Below are 21,110 nucleotides of genomic sequence, written 5' to 3' on the forward strand. Positions count from 1 at the left end.
TGAGGAGAGTCCAGTAGGCCCGGGTGTGTCTCCTTGGGATCCCGGGCGGACCCTCCCAGGTGCTGGATTTTTTTTTTTCTTTTTGGGTCACACCCAGCGATGCTCAGAAGTTACTCCTGGCTCTGCACTCAGGAATTACTCCTGGCGGTGCTCGGGGGACCATATGGGATGCTGGGAATCGAACCCAGGTCGGCTGCGTGCAAGGCACATGCCCTACCCGCTGTGCTATGGCTCCAGCCCCCCAGGTGCTGGACTCTGACAGCAGAGGAACCCAGAGGACTGGAGGGGACTCTGCCCACGATAGGGTGCTATGCGCTGACCCGTGCCAGACGCCCCGTCCTGCGAAGATGCCCTCGCGTGAATGGCGTGCGCAAGGTGGACAGACGCCTGGGCAGCGGGGCCCAGAGTATAGGCGGAGAAAGCGTTCAGCCTTGTGGACAGGTGAGGGCGTGACCCCGCTGTGGGCGTGGCCTCGGGGCGTGGTCACGTAAGAAGTAAGGCGGTGTGGCCAGGTGTGTGGGCAGAGGCCGCGGGGTCAGGTGAGGGTGTCTGACCAGAGGACAGTGGGTCCTGCCTATCTAAGGGGTGTCAGTGGTGCGGTGACATGTGCGATGAATGAACTGAGTCTGGATGAGAGTTACCTGGGCCCCGCTGTGTGCAGAAACCCGCCTTCTGCTCCCGGATTTGCCCCCTCCGCCAACCCCCACTGACTGCAGCCCTGGCAGGGTCCCAGCCTGGGGGACCAAGAGGCACCAAGGTCCCCGTGCCAGCTCCGGCCTGTAAATGGCTCTTTGAGGCCTCTGATTCCCAGGCCAGGGAGCCTCTCAGAAGCCCCGGGCAACGGCCCGCCCCCGGGCTGCAGGCCAGCCCCTCTTAGCTCAGCCCTGCATAGCACAGGGGCTGGGGTCCGGCAAGAAAGGGGGTCTGAAGTCAGGGACCTGGGCCCCCTTGCCTGGCCCCGCCCTATTGCACAACCTCAGGCAGGAAGTCCTCTCCGTGCCTCGCTTTCCCGCTGAAAGGTGGGCAACCGAGCCCAGAGTCCAGGCGGTGAGGCTTCAGTACGATCCCGTTTCCCACACCTGGTCCCCTGAGCACCGCCAGGGGTCGGTCCTGAGCAGCGCAGGCCTGGCGGGTGGGTCCTGGCAAAGCACCTGCCAGCTGCCTGCACCCCCACAGAGAACCAAACCGGTTTCTTTCCTTTTGTTTTGAGGCCACACTCGGAGGTGCTCAGGGGCTACACCAGGTTCTGCGCTCCGGGCCGGGGAGGAGCCCAGGGCTCCATCCACCACTGTGTCCAGCCAGTGGTGCCCTCTAGGGCTGCCACCCAGAACCTTGGAGAGTCCAGCAAGACCCCCACGCTGCCCTTCCGCTCTCGCTCTGCGTGACTGTGGGAGCGATTTCTCCTCCTGGGACTCAGTTTCCCCATCTGTAAGATGGAGCCAATCCAACTACCGGGCATCAGGAGACCCGCACCGGGGCCCCTGGAGCGAAGGGAGGAGCGTGGGACGGAGTATGCCCGGAAGGGCAGTGGGCGAATGGGCGGCGGCGCGGGGGTCCTGGAGAGGCGCCCCTTCCTTCCCGCAGCGGCCTCCGGGCGGGGGCGCATGCGCAGCGCGGCCGGCGGCCCCTTTATAAGCGCGCGGCGGCGCGGGCGAGCTGAGCGCAGGGCGCGGGGCTGGACCCGGTGCCGCGCGGGCCGAGCCGCGTCCTTTGTGCCGGTGGCCGAGCGCCCCGCGATGCGTCCGAGCTAGGAACCAGGTGGGGGTCCGTCGTAGGGAGGGTGTCGCGCGGCGGGGAGCAGTCCTCGGGATCTGAAAACGGAGTCCTGCATTAGGGATCAAAGACGCCCCCCTAACCCAGAATGGGCAGGGGGCGGAGGGGGGGAACCCCCGGGGTGACGGGAGGGGTCTGCGGAAAGTCAGCGGGACACCACCGGTGATGGGAGAGGAGGTTGTCGGAGGAACGAGGAGCCAGCACCCCGAGGTTGGAACGGGTCCTGGCCGGGGTGGGTCTGTCAAAATTGGGGAGGGGGCGCTGGGAGCCAGACCCAGAGGAGGGGCGCCCGGTGCTGAGGAGAAGATGGGGACACCCACATGTTGTATGCAGGACTCCAGAACAGAGTACCCGGGCGTCTGAGCTGAGACACCCCAGGGTTTTAAGTGGGGATTCCCAATTTGCAGATGAATGGAGGACTGGATTCCGGCTGGGCTGCAGCGGGGAGGGGGCACCCCAGATCAGCCTGGCAGCTGGTGTGTGTGGAGGGGTCTGCACACCTCGGGGGAGGGGCGCCTGTCCTGCTCTTTCGGCCTGGGTAGTCACTGCCGTGGTCTGAGTAAGGGAAGAAGCTCTGGGAGGCTCCATCCTTGGGGTGTCCCCAGCTTGCCCAGGACCTGGATTTGGGGTGCTACCCGCTCCAGGGAGCACATTGGGCTTCCAGGGCGAATGCTGGGTGCAAACCCCCTGCGACATCCACTACAGAGCTTCTGGACCAGTGGGGGCACCCAGCCCCCCCCCAAGAGGCAGCCTGGGGCACCTCCACTTTTAACCACGTCCTCCCTCCCTGAGGACACCTCACCCTCTCTTCTTCAGTCTCATATTTCCCTAAGGACCTGTGTGAAGGTTCTGGCTTGGTTTGGAGACACAGGCGCTGGGAAGTGGGGGGCTGGGACCCCCAGCCAGGCACACCGGCTTTGTTCCTCAACAGCGTGAATGGGAGACAGCCAGGCAGAGGAGGGGGCTGGCGCTGGGCCCTGGGAAGGGGGGAGGGGAAGTCTGTGTGTGGGACCCCAGGACCCAGCTGACATCTCCCTGAGAAAGGGGCGCCTCCTACAGAGGGGGGGGGGGCTTTGTGCCCAGGGGCTGCTGAGGGTCGGGGTTCTCCGGGGAGTCTGATGTGGAGGGGTGTCTTTGTCAGGAACTTGTGTCTGGTCCACGGCGGGCGGCCAGAGGAGGGGCGCCAGCCAGTCCCCAGGGCCACGTTCCCAGCTGGTGTGTGCCTGGTGCGGGGAGCGGGGAGCGCGGCGCCATGCCCGGATTGTCTCTTTGTTAGTGTCACCACGCGTGGAAGCCGCCGGGGGGTCTCGGGGCTGTCTGGGATGTGCGCCCGCCCTGGGAACCCAGAGCATCTTCTCTGCGTGACTGGCCTTGGGCAGAGTTGGGAACTGACAGAGTGGGGACAGGGCAGGGGTGCAGGTCCCCTGGGGGTCAGTCTGGCTTCCTTCCTCCACATGCCCGGAACCCAGACAGGCGTACTGGCTCCCGCCCCCAAGACACACATCCCTGCTCTTGCCTGGGGCAGCCACTCCGGGTCCCCGGGTCCCCAGCTCCACCCAGAGCACAGACAGACACCCCACAGGGCACCCCCTCACCAGTGTCCCTGGACACAGTACCCTGAAGTGTCAGACCTTCGCACATAGAAATGCTCTTGGCACTCACCTACCCCCACACATGATGCTGAAGAGTGGGGAGGAGGGTCTGGGGAAGGGTCTCTCTCTCTCTCTCTCTCTTTCTCTCTCTCTCTCTCACACACACACATCACACACATACACATTCCCTCCCTTCTGTGCAGCCCAGCCCCCACCTTGCCCCTCTTCCTCCAGGCAGCCCCCTGATTGCATATGCATGAGCTCCTGCATTATTCACGAGGGGCCCAGGCCCCCGGCAGCTGTGTCAATGCTCACCTCTCGCTTCCTTCCAGTAGAGGTGTTTTAAGAGAAGGGGGTGCAGGTGTTTGAGGGCACCAGTGAAGGGGATGAGTGTGCCTGATGGATGGGGTGGGGGGGCTGCACCAGAACCTGGAACTGCCAGAACTGCCAGCAGGCCGTGGGGATTCTAGGATTCCTGGGACCGGACAAGCCTGAGCTCTTTCCTTCCTCACAAGAACCTCTGAGGACCCGAGCGACAGGACAGTGGGGAAGGCGCTTGCCTTGCACATGGCTGACCTGGGTTCAATCCTGGTTTCCCTGAGCACTGCCAGGAGTGATTCCTGAGTGCAGTCAGGAGTAAGCCCTGAGCACTGCTGGGTGTGGCCAAAACCCAACAAACAGAAAGAGACAAAAAAAAAAAAAAGAAAGAACCTTCTGAGGTATGGATTCCTGTTTTACAGGTGGGGAAACTGAGGCACAGAGAGCTTTAAGCAGAGTCTCTGGGGTCATGCTGAGTACAGGGAGCAGAGGATGGGCCCAGTGCCAGGTCTGAAGCATACCTGTGTGTCGGGGAGAGAGACAAGAGTGAGACAGAGACAGAGAGAGAGAGGGGAGAGGGAAAGCGAGAGGGTCCTCTGACCTCACCCCATGAGGCCACCCTGGGACCTGACGATGCTCGGCTGGAACAGCCCTCTAGGATCCCACAGTTGTTCAGGCCCTGAGCAGGAATCTATAGATGCCCAGAAGGGAAGCGGAGACACAGACATTGACAAGGCAGTGGCAGGGGGCACCATCTCAGGACAAGACTCCGTCCTGCTGTGCAGCCTCAGGCATATCACATGCCCTCTCTGATTCCTGGGGTTGAGTGCCTCAGTAAGAGGTGGAGCCAGTGCTCCTGGTTGCCGGCTGCAGGCTTCAGCACCATGGACAGAGTCCGCGGGGGGCAGTGCTGACCCCATCCTCGCTACCCTTCTTAGGGGGTGCAAGCCTTAGAGGGGGCACAGGAGCTGGTGTCTGGGTGAAGCTCTGATTCCCATGGACCCCCACGGCGCCGGCTGGAGACTGGATTTCTGGTCTCTGCAGGGACGTGGGGTCTGGGCAGGCACAGCCATGGCCCCGCATCCATCACAGGGCTTGCTTGATACCGCGTGGGCGTCGGGGACGGTACCTGCTGCCCGTGGCCCACAAGTCCCCCAAGGCAGCTCCACAAGGTTGGGGGGGGCAGGGAGAGTGGGGTGGGCTGGGGCGAGGCCCCTGCCTACAGCTGGGATTTGGCATCGCCTCAAAAAAAAAATCCCAGGAGCCAAGAATAGAATCTTGGCGACAGCCACGTCCTGGAACTGAAGCTGAGAATCGTGCCAGCCAGCAAGGCCCGGATTCAAGGCTGGTTAGCGGGCCTGGTGGGCACTGGGGTGGAGGAGGCGTGGGGGCGGGGCGGGAGAGGACTCGGGGCCAGAGCATGTGGCTGCTGCCCTAGTCCGATCCCTGCACCACATGCCCTGGTCCTTGCACACTGAGCCAGGAACAGCCCTGAACATAGCTGGGAGTGGGACCCTCCAAAAAGTGTCTCCCTTTTTCTGGCCACGTCCCTCAGTGCCCAGGGGCTACTCCCTGAGCTCTGTGCCTGGGGGTCACTTCTGGAAGCTTAGTGGGACCATTCCGCACAGGGACGTGCACTCAGCCTGCCCACTTCTCTATGGCTGCTCAGTCTTTTAAAACACTTTTGCAGGGGTGAGGGGGCTCCCCAGGGGCCTGGAGGTCAATCCCAGGACTGGTCAGTGCTCAGGACCAGCAAATGGGTGCTGAGTGAAACTATCAGATGGGTCTGGAGAAATTGGATGGCGGGAGGACATCTGCCTTGAAGGCGTCTGGCTTGGGTTTGATCCTCAGCATCCCATGGGGTTCCCTGAGCCCCTAGCTGTGATCCCTGAGCACAGAGCCAAGAATCAGTCCTGAGAAATGCCTGGTGCAGCCCCGAAACAAAAAAATAAAACAAAATGAAGCCAATGGTGCTGAGAGCCATGGACCATCCCGTCCAGGAGGTGCTGGGGACCCTGCAGGCCCTGAAGCCTTGGAGCCACCGCGACAGCACAGGGCTCAGGGCATTTGCCTTGCAGTGGCCAGCGCCTGTTTTCTCCTTAGCATTGAATAGGGGACCCAATCCCTGCCAGAAATCAGCCCTGAGCACTGCCAGCTGGGGTCAGAATATATAAAAATAAACTTGGGTCCTTGTGCAAGTCACATACCCCACCCTGGAGCTCTCTGGCTGTTTCCAGAATAGGGGGGTTTGATCTTGCCCGTGTTCATGTCAGACCGAATGCAGCAGTGACAACAGCTGAAATGCAGCCCTTTTTGCGGGTCACCTGAGCATTTTCGTGCGATGGCCGAGCTGGTCTCATCAACTCACGCCTATTTCTTCACTCTAGTCTGTGAGGAACTGAGGCCCTGCCAGGGTCACACAGCCACAGAACGGGCAGCGAGAGCCCCGGGTCTGCTTTCCCCACAGTGTGTGCTGGGCATCGGGGTCCAAATTCCAGCTTGGTCCTTGGTGGTCGCAGGCTGTGTGACCCCAAAGGAGTCACTGGCCTTTCTGGTTTTCTGATCTGCAAGGGAGGCATGTGGGGAGGCAAGGCTAGGCCTAGTCAAACACAGGGATTTCGTGACCGTTCATCCATCCCTCTGCTTCTTCCTCCAGGTCCAGGATGGGGACCCTGTGGGTCTGGGCCGCAGGCCTGCTGATGCTACAGGCCCTGCTCTTGGAGGCTGCGGAACCAGGTAATTGGTTTGTGTGTGTGCATGTGTGTGTGTGTGTGCATGCGTGTGTGTGTGCATGTATGTGTAAGAAACAGAGGCTGGGATTTGGGGGCTGACAGGCTCTGTCCCTAACTGGCATGTTTCCCCCACTGCTTCCCTGGGTTGTTCTGGAGAAGAAAACAGGAATAGATGAAAAAGGTCTTTGAACAGTCAAAAGTGAACAAGGCACCTGAAAGTTATTTTTAGTACTTGCCAGCCCGGGCTGGAGGTTCCTGCCTCGCAGGTTTTGGCTGAGGTGAGCTGAACAGAGGAAGCAAGAGAGAAATGAGGCTCCCGGCATAGCCCACTGGGGCTGCCTGCCAGGATGGGCAGTTGGCGGCTCGGGGCCTTCCGCATGCCCAGGGCCCTCCGCGTGCCTGGCCCTGTGTTTCCAGTCCCTCTGCTTTGCTCTGGGTTATCAGATCAGTTGTATGTCTCTGAACCTCAATTTCCTCAACCAGCGCTCTCCCCCCAACCAAAGATATTAAGTTGGCTACTGCTACAAAAGTTCTGAAAATCAAACGGGCTGATTTGGTCACGGAGGTGGGTTTGAGCAGCTGCCCTGTGTGGCCTTCTCTGTCCGGTGAGAGACAGTGTGCTGGACTACGTCCCTGAGCCGGGCCCCCTCACCCCCGCCCCCAGGCACCCAGAGTAGCAGCGCAGACAAAGGACTCTACCTGCAGAAGTTGGGCCCTGGGCCTGTGCGTGCCGCGCTGGCCGAGCTGGTGGCTCTGCCCTGCCTGTTCGTCGTGCGGCCGCGGCCCGACGCCAGTCGAGAGGCGCCCCGCATCAAATGGACCAAGGTGCGCACGGCATCTGGCCAGCGGCAAGACACGCCCATCCTTGTGGCCAAGGACAACGTTGTGCGTGTGGCCAAGGGCTGGCAGGGCCGTGTGTCGCTGCCCGCCTACCCCCGGCATCGAGCCAATGCCACGCTCCTACTGGGGCCGCTGCGCGCCAGCGACTCGGGCCTCTACAGCTGCCAGGTGGTGCGGGGCATCGATGATGAGCAAGACCTCGTGCCCCTCGAGGTGACCGGTAAGAGGCAAGAGGGAGGGACAGCGGGAAGCGGAGCCGGAGGGGTCGGTACCAGAAGGGGCGGGCCTAGGAGGGGGCAGGGTCGGGTGGGCGGGATGGGGGCATGGCCCGTTGTGGGCGGAGTCGGAAAGTCGGTCACCGCCACGTCTCTGGCTCCAGTGTGGTTGTCTTTGGATCTGATGATGCCCTCATTGTCCCTCTCTTCTTTTTTTTTTCTTTTTGGGTCACACCTGACAATGCACAGGGGTTACTTCTGGCTCTGCACTCAGGAATTACTCCTGGCAGTGCTCAGGGGATCATATGGGATGCTGGGAATCGAACCCGTGTTGGCCGGTTGCAAGGCAAACGCCCTACCCGCTGTGCTATCACTCCAGCCCCTGTCCCTTTGTTCTGACCTGCTTCACTGCACTGTTTCATGGGCTTCCGTGACCCGGTTTTCTTCCCCCAGTGCCAGGCATTGAACCTGGTCTCATGGGTGTACGACACGAGCTTCACACTGAGCCACCGCCCAGCCCTTTTCTTAAGTCTGTGACCACTTTGACAAAAGCAAAAGGAAGTTTCTGTGTCACAAAGGAACCCGGGACTGGGAGGTTGTATAGAGGTTAAGGTGCATGGGTGAATTCTGGATTCTATTCCTGAGTACAGATGTCCCCCTCCCCAGCGCCAGCAGGACTGACCAGGACAAAGACCTAAACACCACTGGCTATTGCTTCAAAACAATTATATTTTGGGGGAGGAGGGAACCCACTTGTGGTCATGCTCAAGGGATAATCCTGGCTCTGCACTCAAGGATCATTTCTGATCACAAGGGACCCTGTGGGGTGCTGGGGATCGAACCTGGGTCGGCTTCATGCAAGGACAGTGCCCTCCGCGCTGTCTTACTGCTCTGGACCCTCTTCTCTAAATGAACTGATGCATCACCCGCCCCCCCATCTGTCCCATTGTCTCCCCTATTAGGCGTCGTGTTTCACTACCGGGCAGCCCGGGACCGCTATGCGCTGACCTTTGCTGAGGCCCGGGAGGCATGCCGCATGGGCTCGGCCACCATCGCTGCCCCACGCCACCTGCAGGCCGCCTTTGAGGATGGCCTGGACAACTGTGATGCTGGCTGGCTCTCCGACCGCACCGTCCGGTGAGGGGGCGACAGAGGGCCCTGGGGTGGGGGTGGGTGCAGGCCAGGACTACTCATGCCAAATCCCTCCTTGCCTTGCCAGGTATCCCATCACTCAGTCGAGGCCTGGTTGCTATGGCGACCGAAGCAGCCTTCCGGGGGTTCGGAGCTACGGCAGGCGTGACCCTCATGAACTCTATGATGTGTATTGCTTTGCCCGGGAGCTGGGGGGTAAGTCCAGGGCTGCCAGAACCCACATCCTAGCCCATTATCCTGCCCACCACCCACCTCTCCCTAAGTCCCTGCCTGGCTCTGTTTTCTCTGAGCCTGCCATCTCTGAGCTCTGGTGATTAGCCGAGGGGTAATGCACGGAAGCCTGGAGAGCTTGGACAGAAAGGAGGGGGCTTGCCTTGCACATAGCACACCCAGGTTCAATCCTTGGCATAGGGTCCCCCGAGCACTGTCAAGAGTAATGTCTTGAGTGTAGAGCCAGGAGTAATTCCTGCGCAATGCTGAATGTGACCCAAAAACAAAAGAGTGGGGGGAGTTCAAGCACAGGCCATGTACATCCAGGCTCCGGGTGGCTCCCCAAGGCAGCATGACCAACCCCCACTCCCAGGCACCACCAACCCCACCTGCTTCAGAGAGGCCCTCCGGTGCCCTCCGCCTTTCTCTGAAGCTTCATTAAAACAAGTCAGGGACGCAAAGGGTTGGAGTGCATGCTTTGCGTACAGGAACACTTGTGACTCATTCCTTCAAACCCCTCTCCAGCACCTCTGGGAGTGACCCCCAAACCCCCGCAATCCAAACCAACACCTCCCCCAAACAAAACCAACACCAAAAACACAACGATGGACTCGTTGCAATGAGAATCGTTTTCGTGGCTCTGGAGGCGGTCATCAGCCGCCCCTCACCCCACCGCACCCCCCTCCCCCGCCCCCAACAGGTGAGGTCTTCTACGTGGGCCCCGCCGGCCGCCTGACACTGGATGGCGCGCGTGCGCAGTGCCGTCGCCAGGGCGCCACGCTGGCCTCGGTGGGGCAGCTGCACCTGGCATGGCACGAGGGCCTGGACCAGTGTGACCCGGGCTGGCTAGCCGATGGCAGCGTGCGCTACCCGATCCAGACCCCGCGGCGGCGCTGTGGGGGTCCAGCTCCGGGCGTGCGCACCGTTTACCGCTTCGCCAACCGCACTGGCTTCCCGGCACCTTCAGCCCGCTTCGATGCCTACTGCTTCCGAGGTGCGTGGGGTGCATGGGGTGAGAGCATGTCCAGAGGGTGGCCATACGCAGAGCGAGGGTCCTATGCTGACCACCTCCCCAAGAGTACCCCTGGGAGGGGGCGTTACAAAGGCACTTGCCTTGCAGTCCCCAGTACCTCCAGGGTGAGCTTTGAGCACTGAGCGAGGAATGACCCTTGGGTGGTGGCCCTCTGCGGGATAGAGGATACGACTGCCATGGAGGGGTCCCTGCAGGTCACACCAAGAACACGCCCACGATGGGCGTCTCCAACCCGGCAAAGAGGTTACACAGAGGCTGGGTCCCCAAGAACTTGCGCCTGGGCGGAGGCCACGCCCCTGCGCTCTGCGTTCTGATTGGCTGCTGGACTTGCCCTGAGCAAAGCCACGCCCCAAAGAGCCTGGAGGATGAGGCCACGCCCACAAAGGCCGTGCCCACAAACCTACCCACGGAAGGAGCGGGTGGGAGCCACGCCCTTAGGTGACCCTTGCTGGGGGTGATGCTCTTTTGGCTGCCATCCAGGAAGGGGCGGGCAGATGGACGCTGCAACTCCAGGACCCGAGAACCTCCATCTTCTATTCTCCCTTGTTCCAAGGCCACGTCTGTCCCTGCCTTTTCTTCCATCAGGCTCACCTATGCCTTGCCCATGAGTTGTGCGCTGGGGGTGGCAACTTTGGCACCTCTCTCGGGTGGCGGGCGCGGGGTCCCAGAATTCACCTCCAGCACTAGAGCTGCCCAGGCAGGACATGCCGCTGCGGCTAGACCGCAGACAGGACTTCTCAGCAGGTCAGAACTTGACACGGCTTCCCCCCTCCCCCCTGCCCCCGCAGCTCATCACCTGACACCTCCACAAGGAGACCCAGAGCCCCGCTCTTCTGGGGATGAGGGGGAGATACTTTCTGCAGAAGGGCCCCCAGCCCGAGAACTGGAGCCCAGCCTGGCTGCAGAGGAGGAGGAGGAAGAAGAGGAGGAAGAGGAGAAGGAGGAGAAAGGGCTCCAGGAGGCGGAGGTGGTCACCACGGACTTCCAGGAGCTGATGGTGTCCAGTGGGGAGGAAGAACCCATGACGGTGCCTGCGAAGCAGGAGATCCCAGGCACCCCCCACCCCACCCCGGGGGTCCCCACGTCGCCCTCCATGCTTTCCCAGGAGGCCGGGCGCGTGTGGCCAAGCAGTGTGGCCCCTAGTGCCCACAGCGTGCAGGCAGCAGGCCCAGACACAGAGGAGACCCCAGTCAGCCCCCCGCCCAGGAAAAGGGGCCGTTTCAAGGGGTTGAACGGTCGTCACTTTCAGCATCAGGAGCCCCAGCGGGGGCCAGAGGGGGCGCTGGACGCTCCTGCCCCAGAGGCCGCGGGGAACCATGTGGAGCCCCCACGGGCCACGGGAGCTGCGTCGGAGAGTGGCTGGAGCGAAGACCCCTGGGCCGTGCTGACCAACGAGGTGGAGGGTCCCAGACCTGGTGAGTTAGGCCCTGGAAGCTTCCGCGCATGCGCTCAGAGCCCAGCTGACTCCACCTCCCCGCTCCCGCCCAATGCCCGCCCTGCGGGGCCGCGGCTGATGCCTGGGCTTGATTTTTGCAGGCTCTGCTGGTGACAGGAGCCCCCCTGAGCCCTGGCTGTGGCCCCCCACTGGAGCCCCACTCGGCCCCCCGGACTCCAGCAGGGCCCCCGGACTGCATCAAGAGGCCACCCCAGGCCCTGGTCTGACGGCGGCCAGCCCCGCCCCTACCTGGGCCTTCACCCCCTCTGAATCATCCAGCCCTGCTCCCGGGGCGGTTACTTCCCCGGACCTCCCCATCGTGGCCATGCTCCGGGCTCCCAAATTGTGGCTCCTGCCACCCCCACCGGTCCCTGCCACCACTGAGACCCACGGGGTGGAGAGACCCAGTGAGGACACAGCCACTGTCCCAGAACCTGGGGCTGGCACCCAGGACCCTGGAGGTGCAGATGGTCATCCCCTGTCGCCGTCCTCACGCCCAGCCAGCCCCAGTGGGACCACGACCGTGTTGGCCCACAGCCTGGGGGTGGGAGGCTCCCCAGCACCCTTATGGGCAGACCCGGAACCTCCAGCTGAGGCCAGTCCAAGTCCCCCAAGGGCCGACTCTGCAGGCGAGGAGGGAACCAGACCCCCAGCTTCTCTGGCTGGGCAGGTGACGGATGTCATCACCAGCCTGGCTGCCACCGATCCTGGGGTCCCCTCATCTCCAGCCCCTCTGGATGAGCTCTCACTTCCCACCCAAGACCAGGTGGACCTGCACCCCAACTCCACCCCCTCTGGGGGGCCTGGGGCATCCTTGATGCCTAGGGCCACCTTGAATTTGGGGCCTTGGACCACAGTTGCAGGGCCACCTGCTGGTGACAGTGAGGTACCAGGGTCCTCGATGCTGGCCAGCAGCCCAGGCCCCACACTGCTTGCTTCTGAGGCTACAGACACAGCCATGGGCACGTCCCTCACGTCCCTGGACCCGAGGGATGCAGTTGGGGTCCCAGCAGCTGCTTCCTCAAATTCCCCACCCCTACTGGAGCTGGAGAGCCCTGAACCCCGCCCCCCGGGGACACAGGGTGTGCTGGGGACTGCAGGTCCTCTGCCCCAGGGCAGCCCCCTGGGGAAGCCAGCCCTCATTCCTCCGGAGACCACACCCACAGCCAGCTTGGAGGAACCCACCTCTGCTTTCTCAGGGGACTCCCCTGGCACCCTGCTACCTGCCTCCCTGAGCCCGGGCGCCACGGAGCTGGATGTGCTGGCAGGAAACCCTGATGTAGAGGGCTTCTGGGAGGAGGCAGCCAGCGGTGAGGAGCTGGTTCCACTGGGGACCCCCACGAGCGGCAGTGCGCCAGAGGGTGAGTTGCTTGTCTGAGGTGGAGCCCAGAGCAAGGCAGCTGGAGAGGTCTGGATGGTCCCCAGAACCTTTGGAGAGGGTGGAGGTGGCGCTGGCCCAAGCATGGATTTGGGGATGATCTCAGCTCCCCGAGTCTCTCTGTCAGCTCTGAGCTGGGCTGCTCAGTGCGACCTTCAGTGTTCAGGAAATAATAAGAATCTGGGGGCATCCTTCTTGGTCCTTCTTTGTCCATCAAGTTCTACCCTTTTGGGGCCAGAGCGATAGCACAGCAGGTAGGGCGTTTGCCTTGCACCGGCCCACCCAGGTTCATCTCCGGCATCCCATATGGTCCCCCAGCACCACCAGGAGGAATTCCTGAGTGTAGGGTTAGGAGTGACCCCTGAGCATCGCTGGGTGTGACCCAAAAAAGCAAAAAAAAAAGTTCTACCCTTTTTTTGGGGGGTGCACACCTGGCAGTGTTCAGGGATCACTCCTAGAGGTACTTGAGGGACCCTGGGCAGTGCCGGGAATCGAACCCGGGGTAGCCATGCACAAGGCAAGCGTCTGCCCCGCTGCAGACCGAGAGACTCACAGGGAGGGGCCAGGACAGAGACCCTAAGTGGGGCTGCCCAGGAGAAAGGGCTTTGTGATCAGCAAAGTGGGGGTGCGCTGGGGGGAGGGACACCGCTGAGAACAGAGGCTCTGGGGGGATGCAGGGTCCAGGAGGCAGCTCCTGGATGCGTTCTGGGTCTCTCCTTGCAGCCCTCACCCCTGCCGCTGCCCCCTCCCTCCTTCAGGCAGCAGAAATGCTAATTAGGCCAAAAATAGCCTGAGCTCTAGCGAGAGACTGAGTCACTCCAGTCCGTGGGCAGGCATCGCCACCTCGGGCCACCTGGCGGGGCTCACACCTCCCAGGCATGTGCTTACACGTGCAGGGGCTCATGGGCTGGGGTCCTGCTGTCCCCCTCGCCTGGAGGGAGCCCAGAACTTTAAGCAAAGGCCCTGAGCATCTGTCCCACCACATTGTCAGCTGCCCGCGACCTCTATGCCCCCAGAAGTGGGCTGGGGGGAATCAAGAGAGCATGCCTTTCTCTTCTACTTTATTTGGGGTCCCACGTGGGGTCATAGGAGTTACTCCTGACTTTGTGCTCAAGGGTCACTTCTGGCGGTGCTCAGAGGACCCCCATGCAATATTGAGCGACCAGCGCCTTCACCCTGTTCTGTGGCTCTGGACAGCTTTAGTTTCTTATGAGGCCCCCACCAAGGAGAAGCAGAAACAAATTCAGGGCCGGAGAGATGGCTCACTGGTTTGGGTGCTGCCCTTGCTCACTGTCCATCTCTGCTCTGATCCCCGGCACACTTAGGGCTTCCCGAGCACTGCCAGGGGTGATTCCTGAGAACAACCATGATTAGTCCCTGAGCCACCTGAGCCCAACACCACCAGCTTAAGAGAAACGTGGGTCACAGGGGCTGTGGCCATTCTGTGTGACTCTGAGGATGGCGATGTCTTTCTCTGTGCCAGGGTCCCCCCACAGCAGCAGGGGGTGCTGCTCTGGCCAGGAACAGGGGTCAGTTGAAGGAGGGGGTATAAGTTCTCATCTTTGGCTCCAGGGTGGACCCCACAAAGCATCCAGGCCACCAGGGGTAGGGACAGGCGAGCGGAAGTGGGGGAGGCTGGGGCTCTGAGACCTCTGACCAAACTGCGTGTCCTTCCGGCAGCGCCCCTGGACCCCTGTGAGAACAGCCCCTGTCTCCATGGAGGCACGTGCAGTGCCAACGGCACCGTGTACGGCTGCAGCTGTGCAGTGGGCTTCGCCGGCGAGAACTGTGAGATTGGTCAGTGTCTACATGTCCCCCCTTACCTGGACGGGGGTCCTGATCCAGGCGCAGGCTCCTCTGGCCCCGCCCCTTGCCCTCTCTGGCAGCTGACATGGGGTTTGCAACAGGCTGTGAAATGACAATGAGGGACCGGAGCGACAGGAGAGCAGGGAGGGCAACCTCGGTTCGATCCCTGGCACCCCATATGGTCCCCCGAGAACCCCCAGGAGTGATCCCTGAGCACCAAGGCAGAAGCAAAATCTGAACACCCTGGCTCCTGGCAAATTCTCAGGTCCCGTGTCCCCCACCCTCTGATAAGTCCATCCCTCTCCCTCCTCGCTCCGGATGCTGCAGCTCGGGGACCGACCACCTTGTGTTCTGGAGCAGGGGGTCTGTACCCTGGTTTCAGCTGCCCAGCGGGCACTGATGAATTGATATTAATGTAGGATGGGGGGCTGGAGCGATAGTGTATTGGATAGGGCGTTTGCCTAGCACACGGCCAACCTGGGTTCGATTCCCAGCATCCCATATGGTCCCCCAAGCACTGCCAGAAGTAACCTGAGCATCGCTGAGTGACACCCAAAAGGAAAAACAAAATTGTCGGATGGGCTGAGTCCCGGCTTCCAGCCCCACTGGAGGACTGCCCAGGTCCCTGCATGAGTTCTAGCATTGTACAGGGCTGCGGGACGCTGACTGGTCTGGGCAGGTTTGCGGGTTCCCTGGAGCCGGGGCTCTGACCTGTGCCCCGCTGACCCCGCAGACGTGGATGATTGCTTGTCCAGCCCCTGTGAGAACGGTGGCACGTGCATCGATGAGGTCAATGGCTTCGTCTGCCTCTGCCTCCCCAGCTATGGCGGCAGCTCATGTGAAAAAGGTGTGGTCCCTGGGGATGGGGAGGGGCTGGCCCCAACCCAATCAATGGGGCGGGCATAAAGGACCCGTTCCCCAGTCAGGACCTTGGCCTCCCCTTTCTCGGGAGGCCAGTCATTGCTGCAATGGCTCCCACTCCTCCCCTCAGACACTGAGGGCTGTGACCGTGGTTGGCACAAGTTCCAAGGACATTGCTACCGCTACTTCGCCCACCGGCGGGCGTGGGAGGATGCCGAGAGGGACTGTCGCCGCCGAGCTGGCCACCTGGCCAGCGTGCACTCGGAGGAAGAACACAACTTCATTAACAGTAGGAACCCGGGAGGGGAGAGGCGGGGTGGGACCCTACCTGATGGTGGTGGGAGCAGAAGGGAAATGAGGTCCCGCACCTCACAGCAGAAGCCCTGCTTCAGAGGTTGCAGGCTTAGGAATCGAGCAAAGGCACCCCGCTGTTGGCAGCCCCTGGGCGTGGCTTCGCCCACCTGAAGCCACACAGGGGCGTGGCGGCGCCAGAAGCCCCGCCCCAGGGTGTGGCTCCGCCTAATGATCTGCCTCCCAGGCTGTGGCCCACCCACAGCGCCCTGCTCATTATTTCACCTCGCCCTGCAGGCTTTGGGCGTGAGAACACGTGGATAGGCCTGAATGACCGGATAGTGGAGCGGGACTTCCAGTGGACGGACAACACGGCACTGGTGAGTGGGGCATCAGAGCCTCTTCCCTGCCGGCCACCTGCAGGCTAAAGTTTCCCCCTTCTTGGGTAGCTGGATTGCTCCAGATAAGGCAACTTTCTGGATTCTGTCCAAGGGGATTCTGCAAAGGAGCGCCCCCGGAATCCGAAGCCCACCAGCCTCGTCTCCCAGCCTGCAGATTTCAACAGCCTCTTCGGAGGCTGCAGGCCTAGGAAAGGAGCAGAGTCGCGCACCCCACCCATACACATGGACACCCAGATGCTCTGTGTTACCTCCCGGCATCTGACCCCAGAAACCCTCAGAAAACACCAATCACTTTCTCTACCACTGTCGCATTCCAGCTAGATCGCAGAGGCCTCATAAATTGAGGATAAGGGGCCAGAGCAACAGTCCAGCGGGGAGGCATCTTGCCTTGCAACCCCCGTGCCCCATGTGTTTCCCAGAACCCAGCCAGGAGTGAGCCCTGAGCGCAGACTGAGGTGTAAGCCCTGAGCGTTTGCTGACTGTGGACCCTAAAATATTGAGGATGAAATTCATAAGACACACAATGAGTCTTTTTTTTAAATTTTTTTACTTTTTTGGGTCAGTCAAATGCTCTGCCCTGGAGTGATAGCACAGCGGTAGGGCTTTTGCCTTACACGCAGCCAACACGGCCGACCCGAGTTCGATTCCTCCGCCCCTCTCGGAGAGCCCGGCAAGCTACCGAGAGTATCTCGCCCGCACGGCAGAGCCTGGCAAGCTCCCCGTGATGTATTCGATATGCTAAACACAGTAACAAGTCTCATGATGGAGACGTTACTGGGCCCGCTCGAGCAAATGATGAACTTTTTTGGGTTACACTCAGCAATGCACAGGGGTTACTCCTGGCTCATGCACCCAGGAATTACTCCTGGCGGTGCTTGGGGGACCATATGGGATGCCGGGGATTGAACCCTGGTCAGTCGCGTGCAAGGTAAACGCCCTATCCGCTGTACTATTGCTCCGGTCCTGTTGTTATTTTTATTATTATTTTTTTTTTGCTTTTTGGGTCACACCTGGCGATGCACAGGGGTTACTCCTGGCTCTGCAGTCAGGAGTTACTCCTGGCGGTGCTCAGGGGACCATATGGGATGCTGGGACTTGAACCCGGGTCATCCATGTGCAAGGCAAACGTCCTACCCGCTGTGCTATCACTCCAGCCCCGCTGTTGTTATTTTTAAAAAGATCTTTTCCACAGGAGTGCTTGCCTCGCACACGACCAGTGTCCGATTTGATCTCTGGCACCTTATGTGTCAGAGTAAGTCCTGAGCACCATCCTCCCAAAAAACTTTTCTTCCTGTGGGGGCCGTGTCAGAGGCCCTCTGGCAGTGGGAACGGAACCCGGGCCACCTGCCCACAGGCAGGCCATGCTCTGTGCCACTGAGTCACAATCCCAGCCCATGGGGAGTCATTTTCAAGCAGCACTGGGCACCATGGTATTGAGGAGCTGCCACCGCCTCCATTTGATCCCAGAACATTCCACCGCCCCCACAAGGAGGCCCTTTACCCAGGGACCTTTTTGTTTTTATTATTTTGCTTGAGATTGCGCTCAGGGGCCCATGGTGTGTGGGGGATCAAGCCCCGGGCATCTGCGTGCACCTGTGCTCTGGCCTTAGCACAATGGGGAGGGCATTGGCCATGTACACGGCCAACCTAGGTTCGATTCCCCAGCACCCCAAAGGTGCACCACCTGAGGGTCTGAGCACCGCCAGGAGTGATTCCTGAGTACAGAGCCAGGGGTGAGCCCTGAGCATCTCTGGGTGGGACAAATAATAAATATAAAATGGAGGCTGGAGAGGGGATGGTGGGTAGGTGCTGGCCCCACACGTGGCCAACCAGGCTACACCCTCAGCACTGAGGCGGGCTCTATGTGCCTTCCTACAGCAATACGAGAACTGGAGGGAGAAGCAGCCTGACAACTTCTTTGCGGGCGGGGAGGACTGTGTAGTGATGGTGGCGCACGAGAGCGGGCGCTGGAACGACGTGCCCTGCAACTACAAGCTGCCCTACGTGTGTGAGAAAGGCACAGGTATGCCCCGAACGACACGCAGGGACGGACACACGAACACGGGGCAGACACACAGGGACTGACATGGGATGGACACACAGGGACGGACACACATGGGGGCAGACACACAGGGACTGACACACTGGGTGGACAGAGGGATGGACACATGGGATGAACACACCGGGATGGACACATGGGATGGACACACGGGTTGGACACACGGGGCAGGTACACAGGATGGATACACAGGAACACACGGGGACAGACACACACAGGGTCCATCCCTCCCTCCCCATCTCCTACATGTGCACCAAGGCACAGCTATCCCCATGTGTATGAGGACACAGGTGCGCCCACCTGCACTCACTGACCATCAGGCTGTGTCCCCTACCCTCCAGCACAGATGCAGGGGTGCTCTAGGAGCCCGAGGGTCTGGGTGGAGGAGACAAGGCTGTGGAGCCCTGAGGGGTCACAGGGTAAGGACCGTGGGGAGGGCCACGTGCCCCCATCAGGACAGTCCCCCTGTCTCTGTGGGCAGTGCTGTGCGGGGCCCCTCCGGCCGTGGAGAATGCCTCCCCCGTGGGCGCCCGCAAGGCCAAGTACAACGTGCACGCCACGGTCCGCTACCAGTGCCATCCGGGCTTCGCCCAGCACCACGTGGCCGTGATCCGGTGTCGCAGCAACGGCCACTGGGAGCGGCCTCAGATCGTCTGCACGAGGCGTAAGTCGCACTGGAGGCAGGGAGGGCACCGCTCCCCACCGCCCTCTACCCCTGCGCCTTGACCTCTCGTCCCCCCAACGTCCCGCCCCTGCAGCCAGACGGTCCCATCGCATGCGGCGGCACCACGGCCACCACCCGCACCGCCACCCGCACCGTCACCGCCAGCCCGGTCAGGAGCGCAGGAAACGCCACGGGCGGCCCGAGGACTGGGAGCCCGAGGGAGGGAACTTCTGCTGACGCGCCCGCCCGGCCGAGCAAGCACAAGCCCCCGCACGCGGGCTCTGGAACCTTCTTTCCCAAGGCACACAGAACCCAGAGAGCAACCAGAGGGCCCGAGTCCCGATCCCTGCCCCCGACCCCACTTTCTATCCTTTGTACAAACCCCCCACCCCATCCCGCCCCGTCCCCCTCGTTCGCAGGTGCTCACGCGGAGGCCGTGCTACCCGAAGTCGGCGCGAGGGGGAGCCCTGGAGTGCGGGCCCGCCGAGAGCCGCTTCTGCCACCCTCCGTGGGCTCGCAGGGCGGGGGCAGAGCTGGCTGGGAGGACGGCCCCCTGCCCTCGGCAGTGGGGGACTTCGGGGAGTCCCTCCAGTGACCAGGGCTGCCTCAGGGCTGCACCACGTGCTCACTCCGGTGGCTGACCGCCTTGTCGCAGGACCCACCTCCAGGTGCCCTTGGTTAGGGCCGTTGTGCGCTGTGGACTCAGTGTCCCCTAACCTCCCCCGCAACGCCCCCGCAAAAGGGCCGGTCCAGGGCTGGGGTTTGGTGGCTCGTTGGTGGGGGCGCCAGGAGGCGGTTTCGGTCTGGGCCAGCCCACAGTTCTTCCCCCTCCATCACTCAGGGAGACAACGAACCTCCATCCCGCACCCCCAGGGTGCCCCGTTTTCTAGCTCAGCGCCCATCTCCCACCCCGCCAGCAGTGCCCCTGTCCGTGTCCCCACCCCACCCCACCCCACCCCACCCCAGACTGGAGGAAAGGCACACACACTTCCTTAGCCGTCACCTTGCCTCCCGGCCCACTGCGCAGCCTGGACCGGCGCCCCCAGGAGGAGAAGGAAGAGAACTGCAGGCCGGAAAGTCCATCCTCTCCAGCAGGGTCTGGGCGGGGCAGGGCTCGGTCCATCCGCACGGTGCCCCAGCCCCGCGGCCAGCAGCCAGCCTGGAGCACCTGGGGATGTACTCCCAACCCCTCGCAGTGGAGGAAGGGGCAGAAAGGGGGTCGAAGGAGCATACCCCGCCTGCCAAGTCACATCCTGGGGGCGGCCAGCTTGGAGCAGAAGGCTGGAGTGGGGCCTGTCAACGCCCGCCCCTGGCGGCGACAAGGTCCGTCCTTAAGTCATTGAACGAAGTCTCCTGTCTGACTCCGAGCACTGCTCCAGGGGGTGAGGTGGGCGACCCCCAAGTGTGCCCTCCCCACCCAGGTGGACCCCTGACATGATCCTCCGTCCTTCCCCGCGGTGACCACCCCCTTTTTTCCTCGCATCTTGCCCACGAAGCCCAGGGATTTGCTTTGCGCATACCTTTTTTTTGGGGGGGTGGGGTAATGAAACTGTAACAATAATAATGCATCTTTCTTCATCCACCTCACACACAGACTTTTCTTCGATGGGGGGTCCTGATTCCTGCCCCTCTGGCCCCAGGCCAGTTCCACATGGGAGGGCGACCCCAGATTTTTTAAGTGGGTGGTTTGTCTTTTGTTCTCTCCTTGGGGTGTGAGTGCGTGTGCCTGCATGGCGTGTGGGAGCGTGTGCTCGGCGCACGCAAGCCTCCCTCCGCGCTCGTTTGCCACGAGCCACAGTGCTCCGTGAGTCTGTGGCAGCTGTCACTGTGGACATGAATGTACTTCTTGGACGTTTTAATAAAATTTTTTAACAGTTGGACCTAACTGTCCCCTCCTGACCCTTTTCTTTATTCACTCAGCACGTGCCCATGGAACAGATATTCTGAGCTGGGTGCTTGTGTTGGGTGCTTGAGGAGACAGCAGTGAACAGGAGAGATGGCACCTTGGGAGCAGTCACCAGGGTTGGCTTCTTGGAGGAGGCAGATGGCATCTAAGGTGAAGGGGAGCATTTCAGGCTTCAGGAAGAGAGAAGGGGTGTTTGCAGGAGGGATCTGGGTTCATTTGCTCAGCGGCCACCCACAGTCTGTGCAATGGAGAGAACTGAGGCTGGCGAGATGGTGGGCTGAGAAGCTATTGAGCCCAGTGGCTGCGTGAGGCCAGTGACAGGATGAGCTTCTGACTCATCCTGTGTGAGGCGCTTTCTGGGGGCTGCAGATATTGTTTAGGGGTCAAGGACTCATGGACCCCATTTCATCCCTGCCATCCCTGAGTACAGAGCTAGGAGTGACC

General features: G+C 61.5%; 1 protein-coding gene across 1 annotated transcript; it reads left to right on the forward strand.

Moving 5' to 3' along the window:
• The first annotated feature begins 1,621 nt into the window (after positions 1-1,621).
• On the forward strand, positions 1,622-19,179 carry NCAN (neurocan). The gene is made up of 15 exons (XM_056119682.1): positions 1,622-1,758; positions 6,340-6,419; positions 7,080-7,475; positions 8,433-8,607; positions 8,690-8,817; positions 9,533-9,826; positions 10,654-11,280; positions 11,402-12,661; positions 14,359-14,475; positions 15,218-15,331; positions 15,476-15,634; positions 15,934-16,016; positions 17,916-18,060; positions 18,578-18,760; positions 18,855-19,179. Exons 2-15 carry the CDS (start codon positions 6,347-6,349, stop codon positions 18,995-18,997), a joined length of 3,897 nt encoding a protein of 1,298 aa, XP_055975657.1. The 5' UTR covers positions 1,622-1,758; positions 6,340-6,346; the 3' UTR covers positions 18,998-19,179.
• Positions 19,180-21,110: the final 1,931 nt, after the last annotated feature.

The sequence above is a fragment of the Sorex fumeus genome, unplaced genomic scaffold, assembly GCF_029834395.1.
Source record: "Sorex fumeus unplaced genomic scaffold, SorFum_2.1 ptg000041l, whole genome shotgun sequence".
NCBI lineage: Eukaryota > Metazoa > Chordata > Mammalia > Eulipotyphla > Soricidae > Sorex > Sorex fumeus.

What these genes read in the sequence shown, in the direction of transcription:
- NCAN (XM_056119682.1), top strand. Translation starts at nt 6,347, where the DNA reads ATGGGGACCCTGTGGGTCTGGGCCGCAGGCCTGCTGATGCTACAGGCC. An exon ending in CTCTCCGACCGCACCGTCCG is followed by an intron (nt 8,608 to 8,689) that starts GTGAGGGGGCGA and finishes TTGCCTTGCCAG; the next exon opens with GTATCCCATCACTCAGTCGA. An exon ending in GAGCGGCAGTGCGCCAGAGG is followed by an intron (nt 12,662 to 14,358) that starts GTGAGTTGCTTG and finishes TCCTTCCGGCAG; the next exon opens with CGCCCCTGGACCCCTGTGAG.